This window comes from Rhopalosiphum maidis, chromosome 2 (genome assembly GCF_003676215.2).
Source record: "Rhopalosiphum maidis isolate BTI-1 chromosome 2, ASM367621v3, whole genome shotgun sequence".
Classification (NCBI taxonomy): Eukaryota; Metazoa; Arthropoda; class Insecta; order Hemiptera; family Aphididae; genus Rhopalosiphum; species Rhopalosiphum maidis.
In genome coordinates, this window is record NC_040878.1 from 61,046,131 (window position 1) to 61,073,629 (window position 27,499).

At 25.3% G+C, this 27,499-nt stretch overlaps 1 protein-coding gene across 2 annotated transcripts; it reads left to right on the forward strand.

Moving 5' to 3' along the window:
- Positions 1 to 13,779: 13,779 nt before the first annotated feature.
- On the forward strand, positions 13,780 to 21,057 carry LOC113553047 (mediator of RNA polymerase II transcription subunit 15-like). Of its 2 annotated transcripts, XM_026956170.1 has the most exons (13): positions 13,780 to 13,907; positions 14,016 to 14,145; positions 14,223 to 14,310; positions 16,059 to 16,116; positions 16,195 to 16,254; positions 16,319 to 16,707; positions 17,351 to 17,508; positions 19,212 to 19,288; positions 19,724 to 19,900; positions 19,992 to 20,113; positions 20,187 to 20,350; positions 20,426 to 20,528; positions 20,614 to 21,057. In XM_026956170.1, exons 2-13 carry the CDS (start codon positions 14,087 to 14,089, stop codon positions 20,935 to 20,937), a joined length of 1,779 nt encoding a protein of 592 aa, XP_026811971.1. In that variant the 5' UTR covers positions 13,780 to 13,907; positions 14,016 to 14,086; the 3' UTR covers positions 20,938 to 21,057. The 2 variants fall into 2 exon arrangements, with proteins under 2 accessions (XP_026811971.1, XP_026811970.1); XM_026956169.1 differs by having other exon boundaries at positions 13,822 to 14,145.
- Positions 21,058 to 27,499: the final 6,442 nt, after the last annotated feature.

Here is a 27,499-nt window from a genome sequence, read left to right on the forward strand (position 1 = left end):
TTGATGTACACTTTAAACATACTTTTTTAAGAACTAGCTAATATTCTCCGGTGTTTCCCATGACAAATTAAATAATGCCAATGGATTTATCCTGTATTCAACTTAGTCAAATTAATCTATACTTATTTTAAATACAGACATAGATGGTTTAGACCAAAATAAATATAAAATACAGGTATAAAGTAATATCCAATTATAATAAATATTTTATTTTCTGAAACCAAAAGCAACCTAACATACAAACAAAAATATATTCGGTTTTTGGGAGCAAATTCCTAAATGAGCTACATTTTAAAATACAAAATTTAGACTTCGGGGTGCACATCCTTGGGTATATAATACAGTTACCTATAAGCACAATTTTAGAACGATTTAAGTTATGTACTTGGATATAAATATCACAATCATACACATATTCACGCACACACAAGCATTGATTTTTATTAATATAGATTATCTATCTATCTAGCCCGTGTCTTACAAAATAGCTGAAAAATAAAAACATGGCCGATATGTACCTAAATTGCCTATTTATGACGCCGTCCTATAATAATATTGTTGTAACACAATATATTATTATGTTTCATGAGACGCCTGGAAAATGGATCCAATACAACTAAATAATGCATTCAAGTTTACTAAAATTGTTTGTAATACGTCATTACAGATTACAGAGGTTTCCATAAAATGTTAATACATTATTCAACTCATCTAAGCTTTAAACAATTATAATTAATTAGACAGTTTCTAACTCGTTGAAAATTTGATTTTCATAATTTATATCAATTTGTATTCTAAAAAATATTTTGTTGCAGAATAATTTGAAACTAAGATGTAGGTAAGTTTTTATTCAAAAAAGTCAAAACACATACAACAATAAAATGAAATAAAACAAAAATACATTTTCCCTAATTTTCTAGTTTTTTTTTTTTTTACTAAATTAAGAAAAAAAATATTTTGAAAATATAAATATAAGCACTTAAGTAGACCCCTATGCTTATTATATAATATTATATATTTTAATCGGTAAAATTAAAATGATAATCTTAGTTACCTTATTCATGTTTAAAGTACGGTGGTTTCATTAAACTTTTTACTTTTCAGAACAATTACAAAGTAAATTATTTAAAAAGTTTTTAAACATATAATATTTACAGTTTATATATCTTATAAATTATACATAATATTATGATTTATGGATTTCCTTTTAATCTATTTTGAGTAAAATTATATAACTAATACATTTACTTAAAAAGTTGATATTCCAATTCCATAACTATATAAAAATCACACGTATATAATATTATATTTTAAAACTTTAATTTGATATTCTTGTTTATTAAATAAACATTAAAACAATATTTCTATAAATAGTTTATTTATAATTACTCAATTACAATAACTAAATCTAAAGTAATAGCTCCAAATAATAGAAGAAAAAAATTGCATAGTAAATATTTTGAGTTAATTATGTAAGTTAAATTTTAAACGCATATGATAATATGAAGCACAAATAAATTAAACAAAGTACAATTGTATTGAGCAATTTACAAAAGCTGATTAATATTTAATATAATTCAAACAGAATCATTTATGATTGTATAATATTAAGTTTTAACCTCTGTAATACTATTAATTCTTAAATAATAAATTTCCTACCAAATTACCTGCGGTAATAAAAGCTATGTAATCAAAAAAATAATCATAGTAAGTAACAACTTGGTCGTTAATTCTACTTTGTATTGCAACTATTTATTTACATTTTCTCAATAGCTCTTTATATAGCACTCATGAATTACGATAATAAATTGGAAAAATATCAAGCAATGAAGCAATCATATCCATTCAACTTCATCGTAGTTCGCTGTTTAATTATAATTTTTAGTACTTACCAACGACAACGGGTAAACCAATAATACTATTATATATTATCATAATTAAAGTCATACAATTTTGGCGATTATGGTAGTTCTCATTTCAGTTTACTCAGTGGACTATACTGTCTATACTATACCACGCAATTGAACGATGCATTGTAGTTGGTATTACATGATATTATATTATAATAAGAATGTATAAACTACGTTACCACAATTTAAAAAGTCTACAAATCTACAGTTTTACAATTTGGACAAAAATATTATGTTAAATACCAGCAGTACTTACAGTACGAACGTTGTACTGTCATAGAGTTTTCGGCTATCGATCATTAATTGAACGGTTTTATAAAAGAATCTCTCGAAATAGTTTAAAAACAACACATAAGTGAATAATTGTTATTGTTTGTTACTTAAGCAAAATAAAGTTTTAAACCAGTACAGGATAAAAATATCTATTTTCTCTATAAAACTACTATGACTTTAATTTTTATCTAAACAATTGTTATTTTTACATGGAATAATCAACTAGATCGTTATTTGTACTTAAAATCTATTTATATTTGAAATAACTTGTATTAATATTTCGATATTGTATAATGTATAATTGAATTGAATGTTTCGTTAAGTGGGGACTAAATTTTTATCCTTTTTTTGTTTTGAACGAGGTGAGAAAAGTCTTAAAACTTAATTAAATCTAATTAAAAATAAATTAAAAATATAAGTGTTCCTTAAAAACTATTAATTCATTAAAAGTTTGGCATGACGAAAATCTCAGAAAAAGATAAAACGCACGCACAAATATTTGGATTAACGCCGCTATCAAATAATAAACATGTTGGGCATTAATTTAGTTTCCTTTAAATTTGATATTCTTTGTTATCGTTTTTAACTTAAATAAAAATAAAAATAAATGTTATTTCTATTTAAATTTTTTAAATCTTATAAAATATCTAATAATATACTGATTATTTAACAGCATAGTTAATGTAAAATATAATATACTCTATACGATGAGAAAAATAATATAGGTACTTAATATGATTATACATTTATTCAAGAACCATTATTCTATTTGGAAAACATTATGTATATTGATATATCAAAGTAAATTCGTTTAATTTGATGTAGCTGGTTTTACATTTTTTTAATCATGAAACTGACTAAGCATGAATAGATAGCAAATTTAATTTTTACAAAGTATAAGAACATATCATATGAATCAAAATTTAATTGATAATATTTTACTCATACATTAAATTGCATATACATTTTGTATTTTTTTTTTTTTACAAGTGTTGCACGTAGATATCTCCTATTCCTACGTATTATCTTTTTTCATAAACCTTCTCTCAAACTGGCATTAACGTCGTATATTTTACCTGTGATAATTACCTTTGAATATTTCAATTATTTTAAGAAGTTTACTATTCTTGTCTAGTATTATAACTATTTCTGGCATAAGATCATTAAAAATATGTCCATTTTCTATTGTATTATTTGTTATAACATTTTGTAAACATATCGGCAGATAAAAAAAAACTTCTCTCAAAACGCTTTTTGCACCTAATCGCGTGTAAAAGACTTGGCACGTGAATATTATTCGAGTGAGGTTGGACGCCAAGTAAACAAGTATACACCAATATACTATGTATATTATACTTTTCTAAAGTATGGAAACAAATATTGCCAAAATAAAATAACAAAGTACAGTTTCACGTCGTCTTATTTACATCGTACAATTCATCAAAATGATTTATGAATCATCATAAAAATCGTTGTTTTTTGTAGTTTAAATAAAATGTTTCATCCAAAAATTTTTATACCAAAAATATTTTAAATTTATATTTCTTGAGAGTAGGTTAGTTTCAGTTAACTTTATGTTATAATTGTATCATATATAAAATGTATATTTAATATTAAAAAGTTATCTAATCAACTAAAGCCACATGATTGAAAAATAAAATACTTAGAATAAGTATTTGTTTTTACTAATATTCTATAATAGCCAGACTTATTTATAAACTAAAATAAATAATTTGTTTACAGTTAATTTTTACACTTTTTTAATAAAATGCAATAAATAAAAAGTTGTTTCAGTAATTTTGGTTTTTTAAAAAAAATAATCATCTTAGATAACATACAAATTATAAAATTTTACAATATTAATATATTATTTATTTACTAGAATTTATTAGACGATATTACCAATAGTAAAGTCTTATATATATTACCTAAATGGTGACTCAGCTATCGTTGATATAGTCAGTGAAACGAGACCACAAATCTTACAACAAAGTTTCAGATTTTCTATCACACACACTTTTAAAAAAATCGTGTACAGGTCATGCATGCTAACCAAAATGTTATCTTTTAATAATAAATTTATTCAAATTTTGATTTTTAGAATTAAAGACCAAATTTTTAAATTCTTTAAAATGTATTATACTTACTTACTTAATTAATTCTTTAAAAATGGTTTTACAAAAGTATAAAATAGATATAATATCGGATCTAGTGTTTATTATACTTGGACATTTTTTTTAAATGTTAAATATTTTTAAAACTACTAACTTGATTTTTGATGTTGATACATTGGAATTTTCAAAACAACTATTTAATAAGAAATGTACTGTTCAAAAAAGGTGTTGTCGTTTGAAAAACTAAAGCATCCGCAAAACTCCGCATATTTCCTTAAAATAATTTTTAAATAGTATAAAAAATCTCAAGAATTTTAAAATATGGTCTTTCTGTATAATTAAAAATTCCAAAAATTAGAAATTAGAAAAACTAGAAACTTTGTTGGAGAAAAATTGGGTGAAAATACTTAAAAATCACCTTATATAATAATTTATTAATACAAAAATAACAAAACTTAATCATGACTTTTTACAATGTAATATTATTATCAAATATTATTATTAGGTATACTTATTGTTTGTTCAAAATTTCGAGTATAGTTCGATAAAAATCAAATAATTATACCTACATGAATCTATAATAGTAAACTAAGTGCCGTAGCCAGGATTTAGCTTTTAAGGGAGGCAGATTATTTATAATATAGAGGTTTAACTAGAATCCCTCATAACTTTGTTATACTGAAGCTGTGGTTATATTAAATTTTAGACTTTTACTGTGACCTATTCATACAAATAACAATTTTAATACATGGTTGCGTCTTACGTAATACGTTCACGGAACACTGAAAGCATTTTACTGTTCATTGTTCAGCTATTTCCCTTATATTATGGGTCACTTCTATTTGCATCCTGTGCCTATGTTGACGGGGTACAGACTTTTAAAGATATTTTCGCATTGGTAAATCAGAATTATATTTATAGTATTAGTCGAATATTTATTATACAATATATATTATCAACATGAATATAGATTGGTATCTAATCAATAGGTTTTGCCTAAAATAAAAATAGATAGAATTTAATATTTTAAATATAAGCTAAGGCATGTAATTTATTTATTTTTCACAAGCAATATACAATCATTTAATATAGTAAAATTATAAGAAAAAAGTAACAATTATGACTTGTTAAAATTATTTAATGAAAGGAGCCACCTATTGATAACACTTCCTATGATTACTTAATTATTATTATTACGAGCCACAACACCACTTGCGTTTCAGACGTTTTAGGGGAATACCAGGTAGGTAGCGGAGACAAAACTTTTAATTTGAGGGGATTCAAATAAATACTTAGGTGGTTGTGGAATCTTTTATAGAAACATTTAGATTCGTAATTTATTGTTTTTAGTTTTAGGTCTGAATGTAGAATAAAATTTAAGACGTAGAGAGATACATTTAATAATTTTGTTAGAGCTTTTTTAAATGCTTGAATTTTGTTAATGTTTAATTTCTTCGCATTACTCCATTGCTGCCGATTGTATGTCCATATTGGTCTCAATAGACTTTTGTAAATAAGAAGTTTGCTACTTGGAGGTGTATTTATTATTGTATAATACATTTTAGCATATGTAGGCAAGTATGTAGAATTAGTCTTTTAGTCCTTATTTGGTAGGCCAAAGTTAGTCGTTGATCGAGTGTTGGGCGAAGATAACAGTAAAAGAGCAAGGAATAGTACCTTATAGAGAAACATTTGGACACGGAGCCTGTCTAAGGGTGACTATAAGATAAAACAGAAATAATATGTGAATGAACAATATATTTTGTTTGGTATGGTATTTTAAAACACGATTAATATAAAATCATTCAGATAAAATTATAATAAAGTAAAAATAATTATCGCTTTTACTGCACAGGCGTTTTTTAACTAACGACAGTTTATTATTTATATTTTTAGTAGAACAAAGATGTTATTTTCACTAAATGACTCTAACTATTGCAGTCGCTAATGACATTTTTATGTAAATTACTTAATTAATAAAAGTATAAAATGTAATTTAAAAATGAATTAAAATAGTATGAGAAAAATTGTGATTCCCTCTGAGTGTGAACATCTGACAATTCACAAAATGGACATTTTATTGACAATAAAATAAAATGAAAAGATTTAATATTATTTTGATTTTTGAGTTGAAAACTAATTAATTACTCCCAAAACTAGAAACTATAATCATATTCAAGTTTTGCTTTAAAATTAATCCATTTTCAAGTATAGGTACTTCCATTAAAAATGTTAACCACAGATAATGAAAAAATATGATAATATTAGACATTAGTTAACTATTATAATTATTTAAGCCTTAAGAGCGTTAAAACTAATGTCGTCATTAACATAACTATGCTATAAGACTTACTTGTAGGTAGTTTAAATAGCGTGAAACTTGTTACCCACTATTCTCATTTTAATAGGTTAACTTAATCAAATTTAATCCGCAATTTTATCATTACTTATTGAACTTACTATTACTATTATTAATAAGGCATACTATTATTTTTGTGGTGTTTAATGTTTTATTTTTTTTACATAAACTTTAATATAAACTAAAATATTATAATTTTAATAAGATGCTTAAAGTTCGAACCATTATTTTATTCTTAGTATTATTATATAATATATTGATATTCTCGATATCAAAACACAATAGCTAGGTACACATGTATATTTATACCAATGTATAAAACTAATATTATTAAAAGTGTGTGAAGAGTATTTTATAAATTACAAAAAATCTTTTGCTTAGATAATTGTATTTAATAAAAATATAATAATCACAGTTTTTTAGTGTAAAAAAAATTATTAATTAAATTAATATATGCAATTTTGGGTCTCTTATTATTAGATGAAGACATAAAGTATAGATAATATTATTGTGTCAGTTTATTGAAATTCTTGTCACAATAATAGGTAAATTGATAGCATTATTGATTTTTATCCATTCTAGAATTTTTCTCTTATGGACGATGTTTGAAAATACTATACGAATATAACAGTATGAATATTTTTTATTATCCATCCCATACATTAGTATTTACATAGGTATATGCATCGTTAGCTGGATGTGTAAATCGTCTTTAATAAATTGTTTTATTGTTGCTATATCAAGTGTTTATATATATTGCATTTATGTATAAATATCCTATACAGGGTACAGAGTCTCAGTGTTTTCTGTTTTCCCTTAAAATCGACGCAATAAAAAAGGAAAGTACGATGTATAAAAACACTACCCTATATTCATAAATATTATAATATTATATATACTATGTTATAGAGGAACTGACACAGTATATTATTCTATCCTCATTTTGTGTTTCGCTTATCCCACACATATTATCATCGTTAAAGCTATTAGTTTTCTAAGCGTGCCTAACGCATGCACGACGTCACAATATTATAATATAAGCTATGCCATACAAACACTATCATACTATGCTTTTTAAAATCTACAGAATTGACTGTCATATGCCCGCATACGTTGTGTCAGTATTCGTATAACGATATACGGAAATAATATATTTATCTATATTGATAGGTAATCGTAACTGACTGTATCTTCAAAAAGCTCAGGTCATTGTACTGTTTTTTAATAAAAAGCTTAATTTTGATTATTTGAATAAATAAAAGTAATTATCCTTTTTTATTCTAAATTCATTCTGTACACATTATTTATTATTATTATCATCATCATTATTTATTTATTTATTTTTTTATTATTATTATTATTATTATTTTAAAACATTAAACATTTTAAGTTTAAACTCACCTACAATTATTATTCAATCAGACTTTATCTTCATCTTATTACCTAATGTAGGTACTAGGTATGGCGTTTTTCTATTTTCTATTTCATAAAATACTAATTATTTTACAATTATTATTACTATTGCATGTTATTGCTTGCAAGAGTTAAGTTATTTCAATTCAAATAATCTGATATATATTAAATGTTTTGAATCAATACAACATTTTCATAAAATAATAACTATTAGTCACACAACAATATTATATTTTGAAAATATTTTCAACATTTTGCAAGAAAAGTTTAAATATTAATATAATAATATGTTAAGTTTGTGTCCAGAATGTTTTTATCGAATATTGTTGAAAGTATAAGATAAGCATTTCCATGGACCCGACTGAGTGTAAAATTTAAAATTAATAATTAAAAAATGTTACAATTTTTAACATATCTCGTCTTATAATATTACAAATAGTGGTATAAAAGTAAAAACTTTGTAATGAGACGTAAGATAGTACCTGTATAATATTAAAATGTACTCCATTATAAATTTGCAATGCTATACAAAGAAGTTTAAAATTTATCACTTTAAATTTTTTGGAATTTTTATTAATATACTTGGTGTGTTGAGTTGATTGTTTTAAATTTATAATGGACAGTTCAGAGTCATAAAGATTGTATTTCGAAATTCAATGATGTGTGAAAGAGCTAATATATAACAAATTATATTATATAAATCAATCTAGATGACTAGATACATGATTGATTATGATTATTGATGCATTATAAGTCAACCACTGCCTACACTGATAACATATTATGTTGGAAATAATGGAAATAATACAGATATTAAATTGTTTTAAGGATAGCATAATTTAATTTATTTGATAATATATAGTATGTACAAGTGTAATAGTGCATATTTCATACAGACTATAACAGAGTAACAGACTCATTAATTAATCAGATTCTAGCACTGTTTAAAGCGTTTAAAATATAAACAAAATATAACTGTTTAAAAAATGTACTCTATAAGAATAGTTTTATTAAACGTTATATATACTTGCATATAGGAAACATATAATACAATTACATAATCTAACTTTAATATTTTTAAATGTATGTTTTTAAAATATATTTACGAAATTCCATAATAGATATTTGGAAACCTGAGCACTTAAAGCTTATTTTTGTTCGTTATTAGCACCATTTATTCATCAATTCGTTACCTATCAATGAAACTGTTACATTTTTAATTGTAACTTGTATGTAATCGAATAATGCAACTTTCAAAGGAAATACTATTTTTTTTAATAATAATATTGTTGTAATACTTATTATGTTTTGTATTTTTGTATTTTTTGAATTTGCAAATAGAGCTTCAGAATTATTTATTACTATTACTATACTTTAACTGTTGAATTTTTAATAATCTTTTAAATATTCTCAAACAAAATTTATTTTTGACAATCTATGATAAAAAAAAAAAATTAACGTCGGGTTTTATTACTGGATAATCTCCCTTCCCAAGCACATTTTTTTATAAATCGTAACAGTGTTCTATAAAATATGAATTAGGTTTAGAACCAAGAAAGTTGGTGTTTTTATATACATGTTTAATTTTGTTTATTATTTTTTTACTTCAATAGTAGATATTTTAGAGCCTAAAAATAGTAAAAATATAATTATTTTACATTGTATATTTTTACCTAACTATTATAGAACATTTTAAGAATTATTAAATAAATAAATATTATGCATTTGTGCCAATGTGTGTAAATGGTAAGTTATTGCATTTTTTAAGGATTTTATTTTGACTTCAATAAAATACAATTATTATAGTTAAAATTAAATAAGTATTTGTTTTTCAATTTTAGTTTATATTTTAATTCAAATTTGAGATCTTCGGATATTTTTCTTTACCAATGTTATTGGCTTTTCGACAGCCTCAAAATTAAAATACCTACTTAATATATTTTAATATATCTCAAACGATTCTACATCGTATACCTGTATACATAATACTTATATATTATCCAGTTAAATTGGACACAGTAAAAAAACAATTTAAAAGTCAGTAATAAATAATTAAAATGCAGGTATATTTATTCAACCCAATTAAGTTTTAAATTTCATTATTTATTTTTTTCCAATATTAGCAAGCAGTTTTATAATAATTTCTTTTCACAGACCTACTGGGATGAAAAAAGTGAAATAGGTAATTAAATAATATAGTTATTAGTAATAGTAATATTAGGGTTTGTGTATAACTGTATTAGGAATAGAAAAATTATGTTATTAAGAGTTAAACTTGGAATAAACCAACAATTTTTCTTATCAGAAAATATAAAATTAATTTCAGAAAATTGAAATTTCAACAATTCTATATTTTTATAAAAATTAGGCTATGTTGAATAAATTTGAAAAATGTTAGTCATTTTATATTGGTTTCATCCTATAAACGTTGCTAGTAGGTACTTTCATATTTTCTCTTCAATAATAGTCGCTTGTCAGTCTACAATATTTAATCATATAAGGTAGATACTTTCCTAGTCTTCTGAATATAAAAATGTTATAGCATCGTTTATAGAGTTTGTTCACCAAACACAAGCAGTATAATATATTTGACACTGTTTTCTAAAAAATATTGGTGGATAATTATCTTTTTCGTTTAACTGAATAATAATCAAACAAAAATCAGAAAATCCATAAAAATTCACTACCTACCTATATTCAACTACTTAAATTTATACAAATTAAATATTAAATAAGCTCATTATTGTTATTCCTAGATGGCTACACGTTTTTTGTACAAGACTACATAGTTTAACTTCTATCATTGTGTATATTAAAATATTTTAAAATGCATTCAAAATCTTAGAAGTATTAAGACTCTGGTCCAGCTTAAACTATGGGTGGAGAATTGGAGTAAAGATGTTCGCTAGTTTTGTTCGGAGAAAAAATGTTCGCCCTTGTTGTCTGGGAAAATAAAAATACAAACCTCATCTGTGCGTTTGCAAGATAATATATTACATATATCGTATTATATATATATATATGTATGTACACGTTTATACAGTATACATATATAACGCTCTTTTCGTTTTCGTCAGACTTTTATATAACATCTTATATTTAAGGATAAATAAAAACATAAATCGCAGAAGAAGTTTCGTAAGGAGTTTTTAATCGTCAACATTTTTCATTTGCTACACAGATACGTATAAATATCTGTAAGTTTTGCAAACCCCGCGTTTAATGGCTTTTGTACCTATACACCATGTAATCGATTACGTCACTTGCACATTAAACATTTATGTATCAATCATCAATGCATAGATAAAAGTTTAGTCGTGTATGTAAATAAATAGGTAATGTAAACACTAAACGCGTATTTAATATTCTTATTCGAAATTAATAATTATACAAAAATAAATACAAACATACACAAGTATGAAATTATTATTAGGAAAAGTTAAATCGCCGTTTTTTTTTTTTATTAATTAAAACATATAACATAATATGCTTTTAACGTTGACCACATAGTTATTAGTACATCCGGATGAAGCGAACAGAGCGGGTACTTTCCCCGAGAGCAAGTCTATTAAGACTACTTAAAATTTTATAGCACCTATATAGTAAAATGCTTATGTATAATATTTAACCAGATTACATCTAAACAGTGGCGTAGTCAGGATTTTGAAATGAGGAGAAACCCAAAATACTAAAAAAACATAATCAACAATTAACTATAACAGTTCATTTTTATATTAAGTGGATACAGCCGATGCGGGGAGACCACTGTCGGTGGGGGGGGGGGCATGGCTACATCACTGCATCTAAATAAGTCTAAAACAAAAATACAAAATCCTGTTTCTTTTATAAAATGTAATTGGTTGTTTAGCGTTGTTGTTAATTGTTTTTTTTTTTTTTTTTATAGTTGCGAGGATTTCTTGTCGGTACCTATATTTTTTACCGAGGTGATAATGTACGATATTGTGACCACTTGGAAATTTTAATGTGTTTGACGGTACTAAACCTACTTCAAAAAAATTCTAACCTAAGGGAAGATTTTCCGTCTATATGCAAAGATGATGGTTTATTAGTTTATATTATTATTTCATCTTTTTGAAGAATTATGTATGATTTAGGTAATGGCTTGATGTCTGCGTGTATAGGTCTGTTGTGTTTGAGATTATGTTGTATATTGTATATTATGTAACTATTAATTTCAGTATTTTACAATATCTGTATATAATGTAAATTAGATCTAATACAATTTCGTTAATCGATATCTGATATAAAGTTAATACAATTCTAAGTCTATTCTAACTACAGTTTCTATAGTTTTTTTCCTCTCCTTCGTTTAAATTTATGTCGAAAACGAACTATTAAAAATACAATCATTGAGATAATATATAGATATTATTACAATACGAGTTTGGAGGATATAGTGAATAAAATAAAATAATGTAGAGCCACAGTCGCGCGTAGTCACAGATACAATCGTTCGTCGTACAACAAAGTTCTATCGAACAACCGAGAAATATTACGTTCTTGATGTCTATATAGATATATTATTATATAGCCGACGTCTAGTCGTTTGCATCTTTTCCGTAAGACTGAAAGGGTCGCTGGCAACAATGAAAATATTTATAATGGTACATATTATTCAGACAGATTTTTAGTGCCATGGTACTATATTGCACACTTCCCCCGACCGCCCTTTTAAGTTTTGTCAAAACCACTACTGTCAGACGAAAGACGATAAACACCCAGTGGTGTTCAGTGAGCATTTATAACAATGACATATTTTTTTAAGATAGACCATAGTGATATATTACAATTTTTATTATGTTGTATAAACTACTTGGCGATAAACAAACAAACAAAATTAATTATACATAATAATATTATTATTTGATTGATAATACTGCAGTCGAGACGCTATAACAATATACGAATATACCACGTCGTTATATATATATACCTAATAATATTATATAAAATAAATAATAAGTAATTTTTCTGTTCTATCACCGTGTACCTACGACAAAATATTACGTACGTATCGTTATTGGAGACATTTAGGGAGGCGATTCTTTGAGGTGCACTCAAGCAATTTATGGAAATTGGGCACCTCATACGACTTAATATGCCATTTATGCATTTTATGATTAATTATTAATTCTAATTTAATATTGTATACCTGCCACAGTACAAATCTGTTATAAATTATATTAAATCATTGATTTAAATAAATAATATAAATAATAACAATTGGATTTGCCTATTTTTTAAAAATCAATGATTATAACATGTTGAATGACTATAGTTTTGTATTGGATTTGAGGTTGCTCATTGAACAATCTATGGTATTTATTCATAAGTAAATAGTGTGTAGTGTGAATTCATGCCAACCGTGTGCTAAATGTTGACATAAAAAAATTTCAAAATTGTTTAATGGGTGCGGCTTGCGCAATGCACGTAAATAGTTCGATGCATATAATGGTTTCGTTTGGCGATTGGAGGTCTGAAAAATAAATGACGGGAAACGTATACATCAATGACATCTACCGTCGTCAGTACGTAGTAGAGGTCGCGGACGGTTCTTCGCGCAATCGCACAAGAGTACGAGACACCGCTGGAAGATGGCGCTGCCACTATCACTCGGACCATGGATAAAAAACATTTCACACCGGAAAAATATTTATAAGAAACGATTATCTGATAAGTCTTAATTTGTTTACCAGCGTATCTTTATTCTTTAAAAGCGTTTTCTAGTGATTATAATTTTCTACTTGCGTTTTGCCGACTTCTGACTAGTGAATTGTGACTTAAAAATTTAAAGATTTCATTCGGCAATTTTTATTAGTAGGTACCTTATAGAATATTGTTGCTCTTAAAAATAATTTCTTTTGTTCGATTGTTAGTTTTTAAACAGACGACTTTTCGTTGATTTATTTGTCGATATTTCAACAGTGTTCAGTTTTCAATTATAAATCAATATTAAGTAGGTGCATACTATACAATATACACCTACGGCAGCAGTCATGAGCGACGATGATATTTGGCGTACTTCGAGTTTTCGACACAATGTGGTCAATAAAATGTATGTGTATAACTTCTGTGAACTACTGTACATTTGTAATAGACATCTCTCAAAATATTGTTTATTTGTATTTATAGTGATGAAGCTATTGCTCAATCAGGAATGCCCACGTCAAAGAACAGTTTGGAAATGGAAAATCATGTATTCTTGAAAGCCAAAAGTAAAGTAAGTAATACGTTTTATAATTCAATCATATCTATTTTTAGGTATTCTTAGGAGCAATATAGTCGTATAACAAAGAGTAAATTTAAACATTTTCATATTAAAAATGTATCATGTCAACAATGTTGTATTCAATATTACATTATATACATAGTATAATATAATGATGATGGCTGTGCTTAAAAGACAAAACTTCTGTATCCATTTTTTGTAATTTCAGGATTTTTATATAACACAAAAATAATATAAAATCAACTTTTAACTATAGGTTATAACGAGTTGATATTAATCATTATTGCCATACAAACATTAATATACCATATAAATTTATTTTAACTTATAAATGTCTATGTGTAAATTTCATGTTTAAATCATACCTAGTAATCTCAATCAAATTTATTACAACATAATACTTAATATATATCTCATAATAATAATTATTATTTGAAATAATGTATATTGATGTATTGTTTGATATTATAATGGTGTAAATAAATTATTTTTTATTACTAGATTATAGTGCTTAATTTAATAATATGTCATTTACCAATAAAGCAAAATAATCGATGTTACAGTAAATGTAAAATTATTGTTAAAATATCACAAATCCTTATTTTTTTTTTAAGAGAAAAATATTGTGTATTGTGGAAAACCACAGTTTAAAATATTTAAAAACTTTAAAAATCATAATTTCAGTTAAATATATTTATCTAACAGTGCTTGCTGACTAAATACAGTGTTCTTATTTATTATGTAAAGCTTATTCATGGTGCATTGATCACGCCAAACATATTTTGCTTAATAATTGTATTGCTCTTAAATTGAATTTGATCTAAATGCCCTGTAATCACTGAAACATAAATATATATTCTTTCATTATATCATAATATATATTTTATAATGATTCATTAATATGTATTTCCAATTACCATAAAATGTTATAAATTAATTTTGGTTAATATTTTCCATGTACATTTTCATATGTAATTATTATAAAATCAATCAATAATGTAGTTCTATTAAAGATTATTATCTTTTTATACAATCATACAATATTCTAATTATTTTGCGAGTACGTGTTCATCAATAACTGATAATAAAATGTAGTATCTTTTATTCTTTAATTTTCATTTTTAAAACATTTATTAAAACAATTTATTATGATATGATATAATTTTGTAATTTATAACTAAATAATATTTTTTTTACTTATACAGTTTGTACCTACTTAATTTTAGTTTTTAATTATTAATTTATAACAAAGTGTTTTGAACATTGTATAGTTAAATATTTACAATTGATAAAATCCCATTACATATTTAAACTAGGTATGTGCTATATTTTTATTCTTAAAAATCTTATATCAAATAAACAATTATAAAAATTGTGTTTTTATTTTTCAAAGTATTTATGTTTAATATATATGATATTATTAATATACATGTTTTATGTATTTATATAATATATATTAATGTGTTTTTGGTCTCATACCATGATTATGAAAAAAATTAGATAATTTAAAAACTTTTTTTTAATTGTTATTCATTCCCTTTATTTCTTATTACTATCATAATTATTAATCTTAATTCTTAACATGCATTCTTTAAAAAATATTGTAATCTATTACACTAGTAAGTTTTTTTGATACCATTCCATTTGTAGCAAATATTAAATTAAAAATGAACCATTACTTTTTATTCTATGTTTAAATATTTAAATATAATATTATATATTCTTTTTTAATGTTCTAGGATGAGTACTTAAGCTTTGTTGCACGTTTGCTGTTACATGTAGGTGGAAGAGATATGAGTAAGTGTTATAATAACATTGGAGTATTATTATTTCAAATTTAAAAACAAATAACTACAACTATGTTTTGGTTTACAGGAGGTGGTAATCAGATGATGAATATGAACCAAAACCCTGGTCCTGTAAATGCAACAACATGTAAGAAGTTAAAATCAAATATAATTGAATAATTATAGCATATAAAGCTTAATATTAATTTCAGTATTGCAAACATTAAACAATCGACCACAAACTCAAAATAAATTACCTGGCCAAATGACAATGGGACCTGGTCCAATGAACCAAGGTCCAATGAGCCAAGGTCCAATGAACCAAGGTCCGCCATTAAGACCTAGTGGACCTATGGGTCAAGGACCAATGATGCAAAATCCTAATGCAGGTCCTATGGGCAATCAGATGGGTCAAGGGCCTCCTATGCCTATGTCTTCAGTCATGGGTGGTCCACCAATGCAGAATATGCCTGTTCAAATGCCTGTACAAGGAATGCCTGTACAAGGTATGCCTGTACAAGGTATGCCAGTGCAGGGTATGCCTGGTGTTGTTCCAAATAATATGCCATCAAATGCTATGGGTCGTATGCAACCAAGAAAAGTAATAATGTATTATAATTAAAAATGCAAAATTGTATTATGACTTATAAAAATACTAAATAATAACAATATATAAATAAATACTTAATTGCTATTAAAAAAAAAAATATATTATAAAACCAATTATATGTCTGTTGCTTAGCTCAAAATCAAAAATTTGATTTTTATATTTTATTTTAAGTATTTTAGATAATTAATTATTATTTTTATGGTTTTATAACTAATTTTTTCTTTTGTTTTGTTAGTATTTTTAAACTAAGGAATAGGTAAATTGCCTGTAAGAAACTATACATATTTTATTTTGATTATTTTGATATGAGGAAAGTCTAGATTGGTCATAACTCATTTAGAGATTAGGTTTACACATCATGCTTCCAAATGCTATGCTTATATTTATTTAATGATAAGAGCAAGCACTTGTAGACTATAGTTAATTAATGTTTTGTAGTGTTCTTAGAATATGTTTAAAATATTTAATTTGATAATTTATTTTTCTTATAATTAAAAAAAAAAATATGATTCGTTATTTGAAAATGTTATGATTACAACTTACCAATTGTTACATGCTAATCTAAATAAGTGATTTAAGTATTAAAGACTCATTGATGACTAATTTTTATTATTATATATTGTATTTCAATTAGATGGCTGTTGGCCCAGAAAATGTGATGATGATTCCTAATCAACCAGTCGTTGGAGGATATCCAGCTGGACCACCAAGATCTGTAGGGAGTAATCAATTTCTTAGTCACAATAGTCCTTCATCACCTCAACAATCACCTGTTAATGTTCTTCCATCTAGGTAAATATTTATATTTTATTAAAAATGTATTGATCTTAAATGGCTAACACTTTCGGTCATATGATTATATTAGGTATATTTATATATATATATATGCATATACATTTTAATGTAATAGTGATTTGACATAAATTTTAATTTCAGGCTATAAAAAACAAAACATAAATTTTTCAAAATCTGATTATTTTTACAGATAGAAAAATTATAATATGCAAATTTATATTAGATCATTTTTGCATAAAAATCTTAAGATTGTTAGAGAAAAATATATTTGTATGAGTTGTTTTTGTATTTATGAATTTATTGATTGAATATTAATATTTAAGTAAGATAATAAGATGATGATGAAAGTTCTATCCCCTTGTTTCTTAGAATAGATAATGATAGTAGGTGTATGACTATATAAAACCTAATCTTATATAGTTGAGTCGCGATTAACTTGACAACTCAAATTTTTTTATTCCCCTAGAAATATAAATTGTAAATAAATTATTATTAATTATAATAAATTTGAATTAGATATCTCGAATAATACATAATATCTTAAAGGGAATTTTTATCTCCCTTCAACTTTGAGTATCGCACCTCAACCAAATATTTGAAATTTATAAAATAATTTTTCACGCACAGTACAAAGGCTAAAGAGGTCCCACTGGTCTGTATAATAACAGTACAGTAAATTGTAAACTGTGGAAAAAATTATTTTGTAATTGATTAACTTATATGCAGGATTAGGCTGTAATTAGTTACACATATCAAATTTACTTAACAGAGATTTGCAATTTGTAAATATGATTAAATCAAAATTACTATCCCAACATTATGAATCTTAAATTATTAAATCTTAAAAAGAAATTACTCAGCAAATATACCTATTTTTACTAAAACAATATATCAATATTTCAAAAATACAATATCATAAAGGTAACAGTACTTAGGCCACAGGGAAAAGAGTAAAAGTAAAATAGTTGTATTTTTCAATAAAATTTTACTGGTTAATTTTTAAATGATATATTATATTAATCTTGTAGAAAATTGTAATTACTAATTTGTGAAAATCTTGAGAAAAGAGTTAACAGCATATCTCCTAGTGAGCCCAAACTTATAAAAACAAACTTGTACTAAATAAAAATTCAATGGCCCTAAGCATCTCAATTATACACAGTATTTACAATTTATATTATTTTTGAAATAAATTATTTATTTTATACTGTTTACTGTTAGTTTTACAAACTATATGTATTACAACTATTTATATTTTATTTATTTCTGGATAATTATTCTGATACTTATGATTGTTATTATTCATTTGGCATTTTATATATTACGTTTACTTTAATATTTAAATTTAATTTATATTGTAAATATGTCATTGCAATTATTATGTTTTATTTTTTATTTGATGTATTTGATGCCAGTAAGTTTCTTATTAGTTTTTCAATCATACAAATATATTTTATTTATTATAAAAAATGTTTAGTTATAAAATGTAATGAATTTGTTATAAATATATATGAAATATCTTAAGTCCAAGTTTCAAAATTTAAAATCTGAGTTAACTAACATCACTAAAATGTAGTGTATATTCTTGTGATGTATAATTTATTAAATTGTAATTTTAATAATAGATATTTTTATGCTTTAAATTATTCAGTTTATTATTATTAATTAATATTTTCTTTAATTAAAATTATATATTTTAGTAATCAAATGATTGGTTCACCAAGTGGTCCTCAACTAACTCCTAGTGGTCAAATGAGTGGGCCGATTAGATCAATTGGTATGCCTATTTAAATTAAAGTAATTAAATATATATGTATATATATTTCTTTGAACAAATAAGATAAGTATTTTAACAAAATATAAATTACTGTTATTTTGAGTATCTGATAACAAGATACATTCATTTTTTTTAATTTCATTATAAATTATAATTCTGACACTGTACTGTATTATTAAGTAAATGTTAAACATTTTATGATCACATAGCACAATGTGATATTAACATTATTCATAGAAAGTGAACTTATTTATCATGAGTTTGAATAAGTATAAATAAATACACTAAGTAAATTTATAAATATATTTTTGATAATAATTGTATAGTTTACTTTTTAATATTTAAAAAAAAATGTTCAAGAATGATTTACATAACTTTGATATCAATATAAATGTATGAACTATGTATAACACCATATGTGAATTACATTTTTAGGTAATGTGCCATCTCCAGGTAGTTCAGTTCCATCATTAAATACTCCTATGAACCCATCATCTAATGCAGGTCCAAGTCCTCTTGCACAAGAAGACATAGCATATAGAGAAAAAGTTAGGCAACTGAGCAAATACATTGAACCTTTACGAAAAATGATTGCACATATGGGGAATGAAGGTAAAATATTGTTTAAAGATTAAATACATCATCCTTATATTGATTTCTGTTATTATTTCTAATATATTTTTATAATAATTATTAATTATAGATGTTGAAAAATTAAGTAAGATGAAAAAGCTTCTAGAAATACTATCAACTCCCACCCAACGGATGCCGTTGGAAACTTTATTGAAATGTGAAACTGCTTTGGAAAGATTAGACTTAAGCAGAGTAATTACTTGTTATTTACTTCAAAGTTTATTCTACTGTTTCTTTTAATAATTACGATTGTCATTATTATTAGGGAGAAGGTGGTAGTGTTCCTCCGCCACAATCATCTACCATGAGAGAGGTGCATCCATTAATTGAAGTGATTGGGTCAATGATACAATCACCAAACTTTAATCATACGCTTCACAGAACATTTGCACCTTGCATAGAATTTATGGTGGGCCAAAGACGACCTTTGTAAGTTCAAAGTTGTATTTATAAATTTGAAAAATGTTATTGATTATTTAATTTATAATTAATTGCATATTTAAGATCACCACCACCATATACAGGAAATGAAAATTCCAATGAAGTTCAAAGTATCATACCTAAAGCATTAGAAGGTGAAATTGCAAGACTCGATCAACGTTTCAAGGTATAATAAAGTTTAGATATTTTAGAACAATTTTATATATTTTTGAAGTGTGGCATATGTTATTTAACCAACCATTTAATTTTAGGTTTCTTTAGATCCTGTTCGTCCAAGTGGAGTTTCTTGTATCCGTCTCTTATGTTGGTTGGATGATAAAAATTTGCCTTGTGTACCCCCAATTAATATCATTGTTTATGAGAATTATCCCCCTGCAAATCCCGCATGTATAATTTCGTCCAATGACTATGGTGGCACATCATTTCTCATGTGTGTTAAAGATGTGTTTGAGTCAAGGATGATGTTGATGCCAGTCCGTTTTACAGTGTCTCATATACTTGACTCGTGGGAAATGAGTGTTAGGCAAGCAGTAGCTCTTTTACTTGATAACAAAGATTCAATAGCCAATAATTGAATGTGGTAAAATTCATATCTCCTGAACTCCATAAAATTATGCTCATTTTATTTTATTGTTGTTATTATTATTATTATTATTATTATTATTATTATTACTTTTATTTGTGTAAGCAACAATCCTTTGTATTAAGTATTTTTTAACAATTAATCATTTTCTTTAATTTATTTTTAATTTATATAGCAAAAAAAACAAATATGGGTAAAAATATAACAATCTTATGATCAAAATATGTTTTAACATGAATAATAATTAAATATTAAAATTCAACACAGTTTTTATAAAACCATTAGTGCTGGTGAAGTATCTTAAAATTTATTATCATCAAAATTTTCTTTTATATATATAATTTGTTTTCCTTCAATAAAAGTCATCTATTTTCATATTTAATTTTAGTTAAGAGCAAAACAAGTGAATTTTATGATTTCACTATATTTCAAGTAACATACAAAATTATAGTTGTATTGTTTTGCATTTTTACATTTTTTTTAAAACTACCCTCATGTGTTATCTTTATCTTACTAACACACATCATAGCAAATGTTCATTGAGCAGAACACATTTTGTTATAGTTTTAATATTAAAGTAAATTTACCTAATATCAAATTTAAATGTTAAAATATTATCTAGGAAATGTCTTATGATTTTATTGATATTATCATTTTAAAATGAGTTAAAGCTATTTAAAATATTACAACTTTAATATTATAAAATGATAATATTAATAAAAGCCTATGACATTTCCCAGATAATATTTTAACATTTAAATTTGATATTAGATAAATTTACTCTAATATTAAACTAACATTACAAAATTAATTCTGCTAAACAAAAATTTTCCCTATTGTATACATGTAAGACAGAGATAATACATGCGGGTATAACGTCTTCTTACTATGAGCTATTTCATAATATTTTTACCCATACTTGGATCTCCTATAATTATTTATTTATTTGTTTTTCAAAAAAGTGTATTATTAAATTGTTAATTTACTGTAAAAAGTAAATAATTGTTTCAAAATAAAATATATAAATTTTGATACTTACATTATTACCTTACAATATCATACCTGCCTTACTCTTCCATCAAAGAATTCTTAAAAATTCCTAATTTTTCTTTTCAATTCCATTTTTTTTAAATTTAAAACTAGGTACATCAAATTATAACTCAGTAAGTTATAACCCATAAACATAAACTAGTGTTCTATAATTTATATTTCTGAATATTTTGTGTGAATTAGTTAGTTTCTGGATGAGTGTTTTATTTATCCCAATTTAATCACTTTACTAGCTTCTTAATTAGAAACTAGAGATCTGACCAACAAATATTTTATTACATATTTTCATGTCAAAATAAATCTATATGGTATAGCTTAAAAAAAAATTATAAATCTAGAAAATAATATAGGTTAGGTTAGTAGAATCTATACTTTTTATAATATGTATATATAAGGATAAGGATAATGTACGCAGTGTAGGAACTTATACGTACCTATCTTTTTTTATCGTGTAGGAACTAACATATGTATTTTTACCTGCTAGGTCTCGTGTAGGAACTTACATTCGCCCGAGCCCCTCAACCTGCATTCCCCGTTAGAACACCTTTAAAGGAAATGTATATCGAGATCGAATGCTTATCAACAACTGCACCTTACATGGAGTATTGAAGTGACCGTTAAATCATACGTTCATTATTCGTATCGTTCATTACTCTTAAGATTTATACACACGCGGTTATGCAAGTATGAAGATATTCGTGTAACGGTACACTTATTCCACGCCTATTCGAATGGGTTTCGACAACATGTCAACATACAATCATACAAGCGGTTGCAGTGTGAAATAATATCTGATTACATCCGTGGTGATTTTATATAATCCACTGTATTATTCTAAGACCGTGGTCCACTGTCTGTGCGAGACGGCTCACTCATGAAATCGTGAACGCCACGGCTTACAACGACCGCATCCCGCCGCGCTCGGTAGCATAAAAACGAATTAAAGGCCGCGTGTCGCTACCACTGAAAACAAAACCATTGGATGTCGATGGCCTATCTATTATTTACATGGCCAGTCTAAACTAATGTAAATTATGGAATGATTGGGTAATTATAAAAAAGTGTGTAGTTCATACGTTTACAGGTATACTATAATAAAAAAAATAGTAAAATGATAAAATAATCTACTATTTATAACAATATTTATGACTCACATAATTTGTTCATTGTTTACGATGTTTAGTGGTGACAAAGAATAGTTTTTAAGAAATATTGTTCGAAAACGATTACAGATTAGACTCATACACACTTATGTTCCTTTACATTGCACACACTTACAAGTCACTTTAATGTCATCATGTTATATTGCCTATATTAATTTCCTTAGAACACGACCGTGTTAAAATGTTTAAATCTATATCTTCACTACTTATATTTTTAAGATTATTAGGTTGAAGAAAATTACATTGATTGAATTGACTTAAAATCCTGTTCGAGTTATTAACTCGCTAATTATATTGCCACAAGCCTAATAAATCCCTAATTATTGAGGCTTGTCATGACTGAAAAGTAAAAAGTATAGAATCTTTTAATAAATACATACTGGACATTCATTTTATTTTTCGGATTAGTGATTATTTTTTTTTTAGACATTTGAAGTTCAAATTTGTACGAAATTAGATATTTAAACAAAGAAAGGAAGATTTTAATTGTTTTATTGTAATAATTCAAAAATACAATTTGTGAATTTTACGTATACTATTATAATTTATACACAAGATGAATTGAATATTTAAAAAATATTTAGATTGATTTTATTTTTTTCACGTAGATATAAATATTAATATATTGCTTAATAAAAGCAAGTTTTTCGACAAAAAATAATTTTATTTATCATAATTCATAATACAAATAGTAAAATAAACAAAAATATATAAATATATCATTAAATATTCTCATTTATACTATATACGCTGACAGAATCAATTTCGTATGCAATTATTTAGCATTGAATAATTCACATACATATATGTGCGTTTATGATGATAAATAGATTAAAGACCAAGGCTGGGCAAGTTAACTAATTATTTTAACTCGTTAAGTTAATACAGAAAAATGTAAGTTAAGTTAAAAGTTACTTTATTAATTTATTTAACTCGTTAAAAGTTAATTTGAAAAAAAAGTAACTTACCTTAGTTAAAAATTAGATGGTTTTGTTTTTTCATGTAAAATTAATTACATAAAGTATACCAAAAACAATACGAACACAAATTTTTATGAACAAATAATAATTGTTGACGACATAACGAATGTATTGCTTATAATAGTTAATATGTTAAAATTATTCTGGGTTTTCTCGTTAAGTTAGAAGTTATTTATGAAAATAAAAGTAACTCGTTAAGTAACTTAACTTTTTAACTCGTTAATGCTCAGCCTTGTTAAAGACTTTAAAAACTTTAAAAATTATACTTATAGTATTGTAACGAGTACGGAGTAAAGCGCACTCAGGTTAGCAGTTTCGTTTCGACTATACGTGTCGTTTATTATCCTGGAAGGAGAATAAAATTTAATTCTATGTTTCCGAATAAATGGTGCTTTTTTATTATTTCATAAACGTTCATTCACTTAAATACGGCTTAAATAAAAAGAATAAATATTGATTACATTAATAACCGTTGCTATTTAAAAAATATATCAATATAGTGTCTATTAAAATATTGTCATTATAGTATATTAGAATTCACTGGACCATATTTTCTTGACAAAAACCGTGTTCACAGAATTTAATCAGTTTGTTATTATAATAATTATTAATTTTTATACTTTCTGATTGAAAGCTATTTATTGTTTTTACTGAATAAAAGTAAAGTTTTACGTATCGCCGCTAGTTTACGAAAAGCTTAATCAAATGGACGGAAAACATGAAGCAGTAATCGAATTAGATGAATGTGAAATTGTTTTTGAAACAAGCACGTCATATGAAACACCAGAACAAAAAGAAAATGATTCGCAAACGAAGAATCATGCACAAGACGCGAACATAATTGGTAACGTGTTGCAGGTACGTTCATAATCTATATATTATATTCATTACATTATTACTAATAATAATATGAGGTTAAAACGAAAGCATAAATGATATAGAGGGCCGGATCTAGAGGGAAAGCAAATTTTACAGGGAAGTCTTTTGTCGAGGGGCGCCAAATAACCAAACAATAAATGGATGTATTAACAGTTTTTATTTATTATATAAAAATAATTATAATACAAATATCAGTTTTCATTTGATTTTTGGCTATGAATATCTCCATTTTCCATACCAACAATGGAAAAAAGTCAATGGGAATTATATGCGAATATAAGTCATGCTAATAGCAATACAATTTATAGTCTGTATACCTACAGACTACAAATTATACGATATAGAGTCTATATTATAGACGACAGGCACTAATTTTACACTTTTCTTCAGGTAAAAAATATACTAGATCCGGCACTGTGTAAATGATAGAATATTCAATATATTACAATTAGAATAATCGTATGAATAATAAAAAATAGATATCCAGTATCCCTGTCTATTGTCCCGTGGTTTTCTACTTAAGTCATGTCTATATAATTCCCCGACTTAAAATAGAAGGGACTTAGTGCTCTGCATAGTCCGGTCTTAATCAGTCCGGTCCTAACATACAAAAACTATTGAATCATCGGTTTGGTCCGGTTCAATATTTTTTAAGAGTAATTCAGTCCAGTCCTCTGATAAAATGCATTATTTTTAATCCAGTTAGGTTTCAAAAAAAAAAAAAAAAATAGTTCAATCCTAAACGGTTCGGTCCCAATCACAATTCTTAAAATCTAAATAAGTTATTGTTATGTAATACCATTGATTATAAATACCATAGATAGCTCACTTCAAAACAAAATCTGTAATACAAAACACATCATTGTCCGGTCTGGGGTAATACTGATTTAACCTTACGGTCCGGTCCACATAAACGGTCTGAAATATTTTAAGATCGAACCAGTAGTCCAGTCCCGGTATACTCTATGTAAATAAATTTAATAACTGGTCTTGTCCGGTCTATAAATAATACGTAGCCGTGGGTTCGGTCCTAATTTGGTATTCTGTTTAACTTTTAAGTGTGGCCTGGTCCAAATTCGGTCCCTTCTTTAAATTTTAAGTCTGGTCCGGTCTTTAAAATAATGGACCATGCAGAGCACTAGTGGTTATATGTATAAATATATAGGATTCTCAAGGTGTACGTTTTAAGCTAAAAATAAGTTTAGTAGATCCCAAAAATAAAGAAAATAAGAAAATGGAAAGGTTCTATATCATGAAAATTACTGCTTAAGATTTTAGGAAATTAAACCAAGTGTTGGTCGCATAGGCGTGACTAGACTTTATATCAGCAGCGGCAGCGTAACTAATGTTGTGTTAACTTTGTGTCTGTCATCACGTTTTTAAGTAGTAATAGTGCTTTGATTGTTTACTTCAGCCCCGATTTGAAAAGGAAATTGAATCTAATTGGTACATAAAAGGGGAGATCAAAAGTAAAAAAATTTCAAGTAGTTTTCAAAAGCGTCAGGAAAACTGTAAAAAGAAACAGAAAACGGGAATTCTTACGCATAACCTGTAATCGATTATTTTATTTTGCTGTAACTCAAAAAAAAAATCATTCTAAACACTTGAAATTTTCACCAAATGTTTATATTAGCGTTATATATTTACGATTAAATTTTCAAAATATTTTAACTTTTTTTAAGTTATTTTTAGACAATTGAAATTTTTGATTTTTCTAAGTTATTTTTTTTGAAATATCTATAAAAAAAATTTGGCAATCCAAAAAATCTTTAAAATGTTAATACAAGATTTAATGTAAGTTGTACTTATCATAGCAAAAAAATAATCAAAAATCGTTAGTCACAATTTTTGTTTATAAGCATTTAAAATTCAAATATTTACGAAATATTCAAATATGTCAATACATACTGTAAACAACTAATAATAAATAATTACTTATGTAATTTAATAGCATTATGACCATTACTTTTTTATTTGTTCTTTCAAGAATTAGAAAGTACCTATTAATATTTATTTTTATAAGCATGCATTATTAATATACTGTATAATTAATAATAGAATAATAGAATAAATACAATTATACAAAAAAATTATATATGTTAAAATTTTAATAGTTAAAACCTTATTGATCTATACCATAAAAACATCAAAATTTTTAACATTTAATCCGGTAACCCAAGGGTGTTAGAACTTGGATTTCTTAATTCTGACTGAATAATCTTTCAATTGGTACTGGGAACACAATAGTAGCATTTTATTTTTAACTTTTAAATGATAGGGTATTAGTTAAAATGTCTAACAATTTTTTTTAAATTTAAGAAAAATATTGCTGGTATATATTGAAATTATTTTTTTGGTCTATTTAAATAAAATATCTAAATAGATACCAGTAGATGACTAGAATTTTATCTTAATAACAACGAATATAAAAGAGTTGAAAATTAACTAGATAAGTTAAAAAATAAATAATTTCTGTCTACCT

Excerpts from the sequence above, each read along its gene's own strand:
- LOC113553047 (XM_026956170.1), top strand. The coding sequence starts at position 14,087 with ATGAGCGACGATGATATTTGGCGTACTTCGAGTTTTCGACACAATGTG. Across the intron at positions 14,146-14,222 it reads CACAATGTGGTCAATAAAAT|TGATGAAGCTATTGCTCAAT; the intron begins GTATGTGTATAA and ends TTGTATTTATAG. Across the intron at positions 16,708-17,350 it reads GTCGTATGCAACCAAGAAAA|ATGGCTGTTGGCCCAGAAAA; the intron begins GTAATAATGTAT and ends TATTTCAATTAG.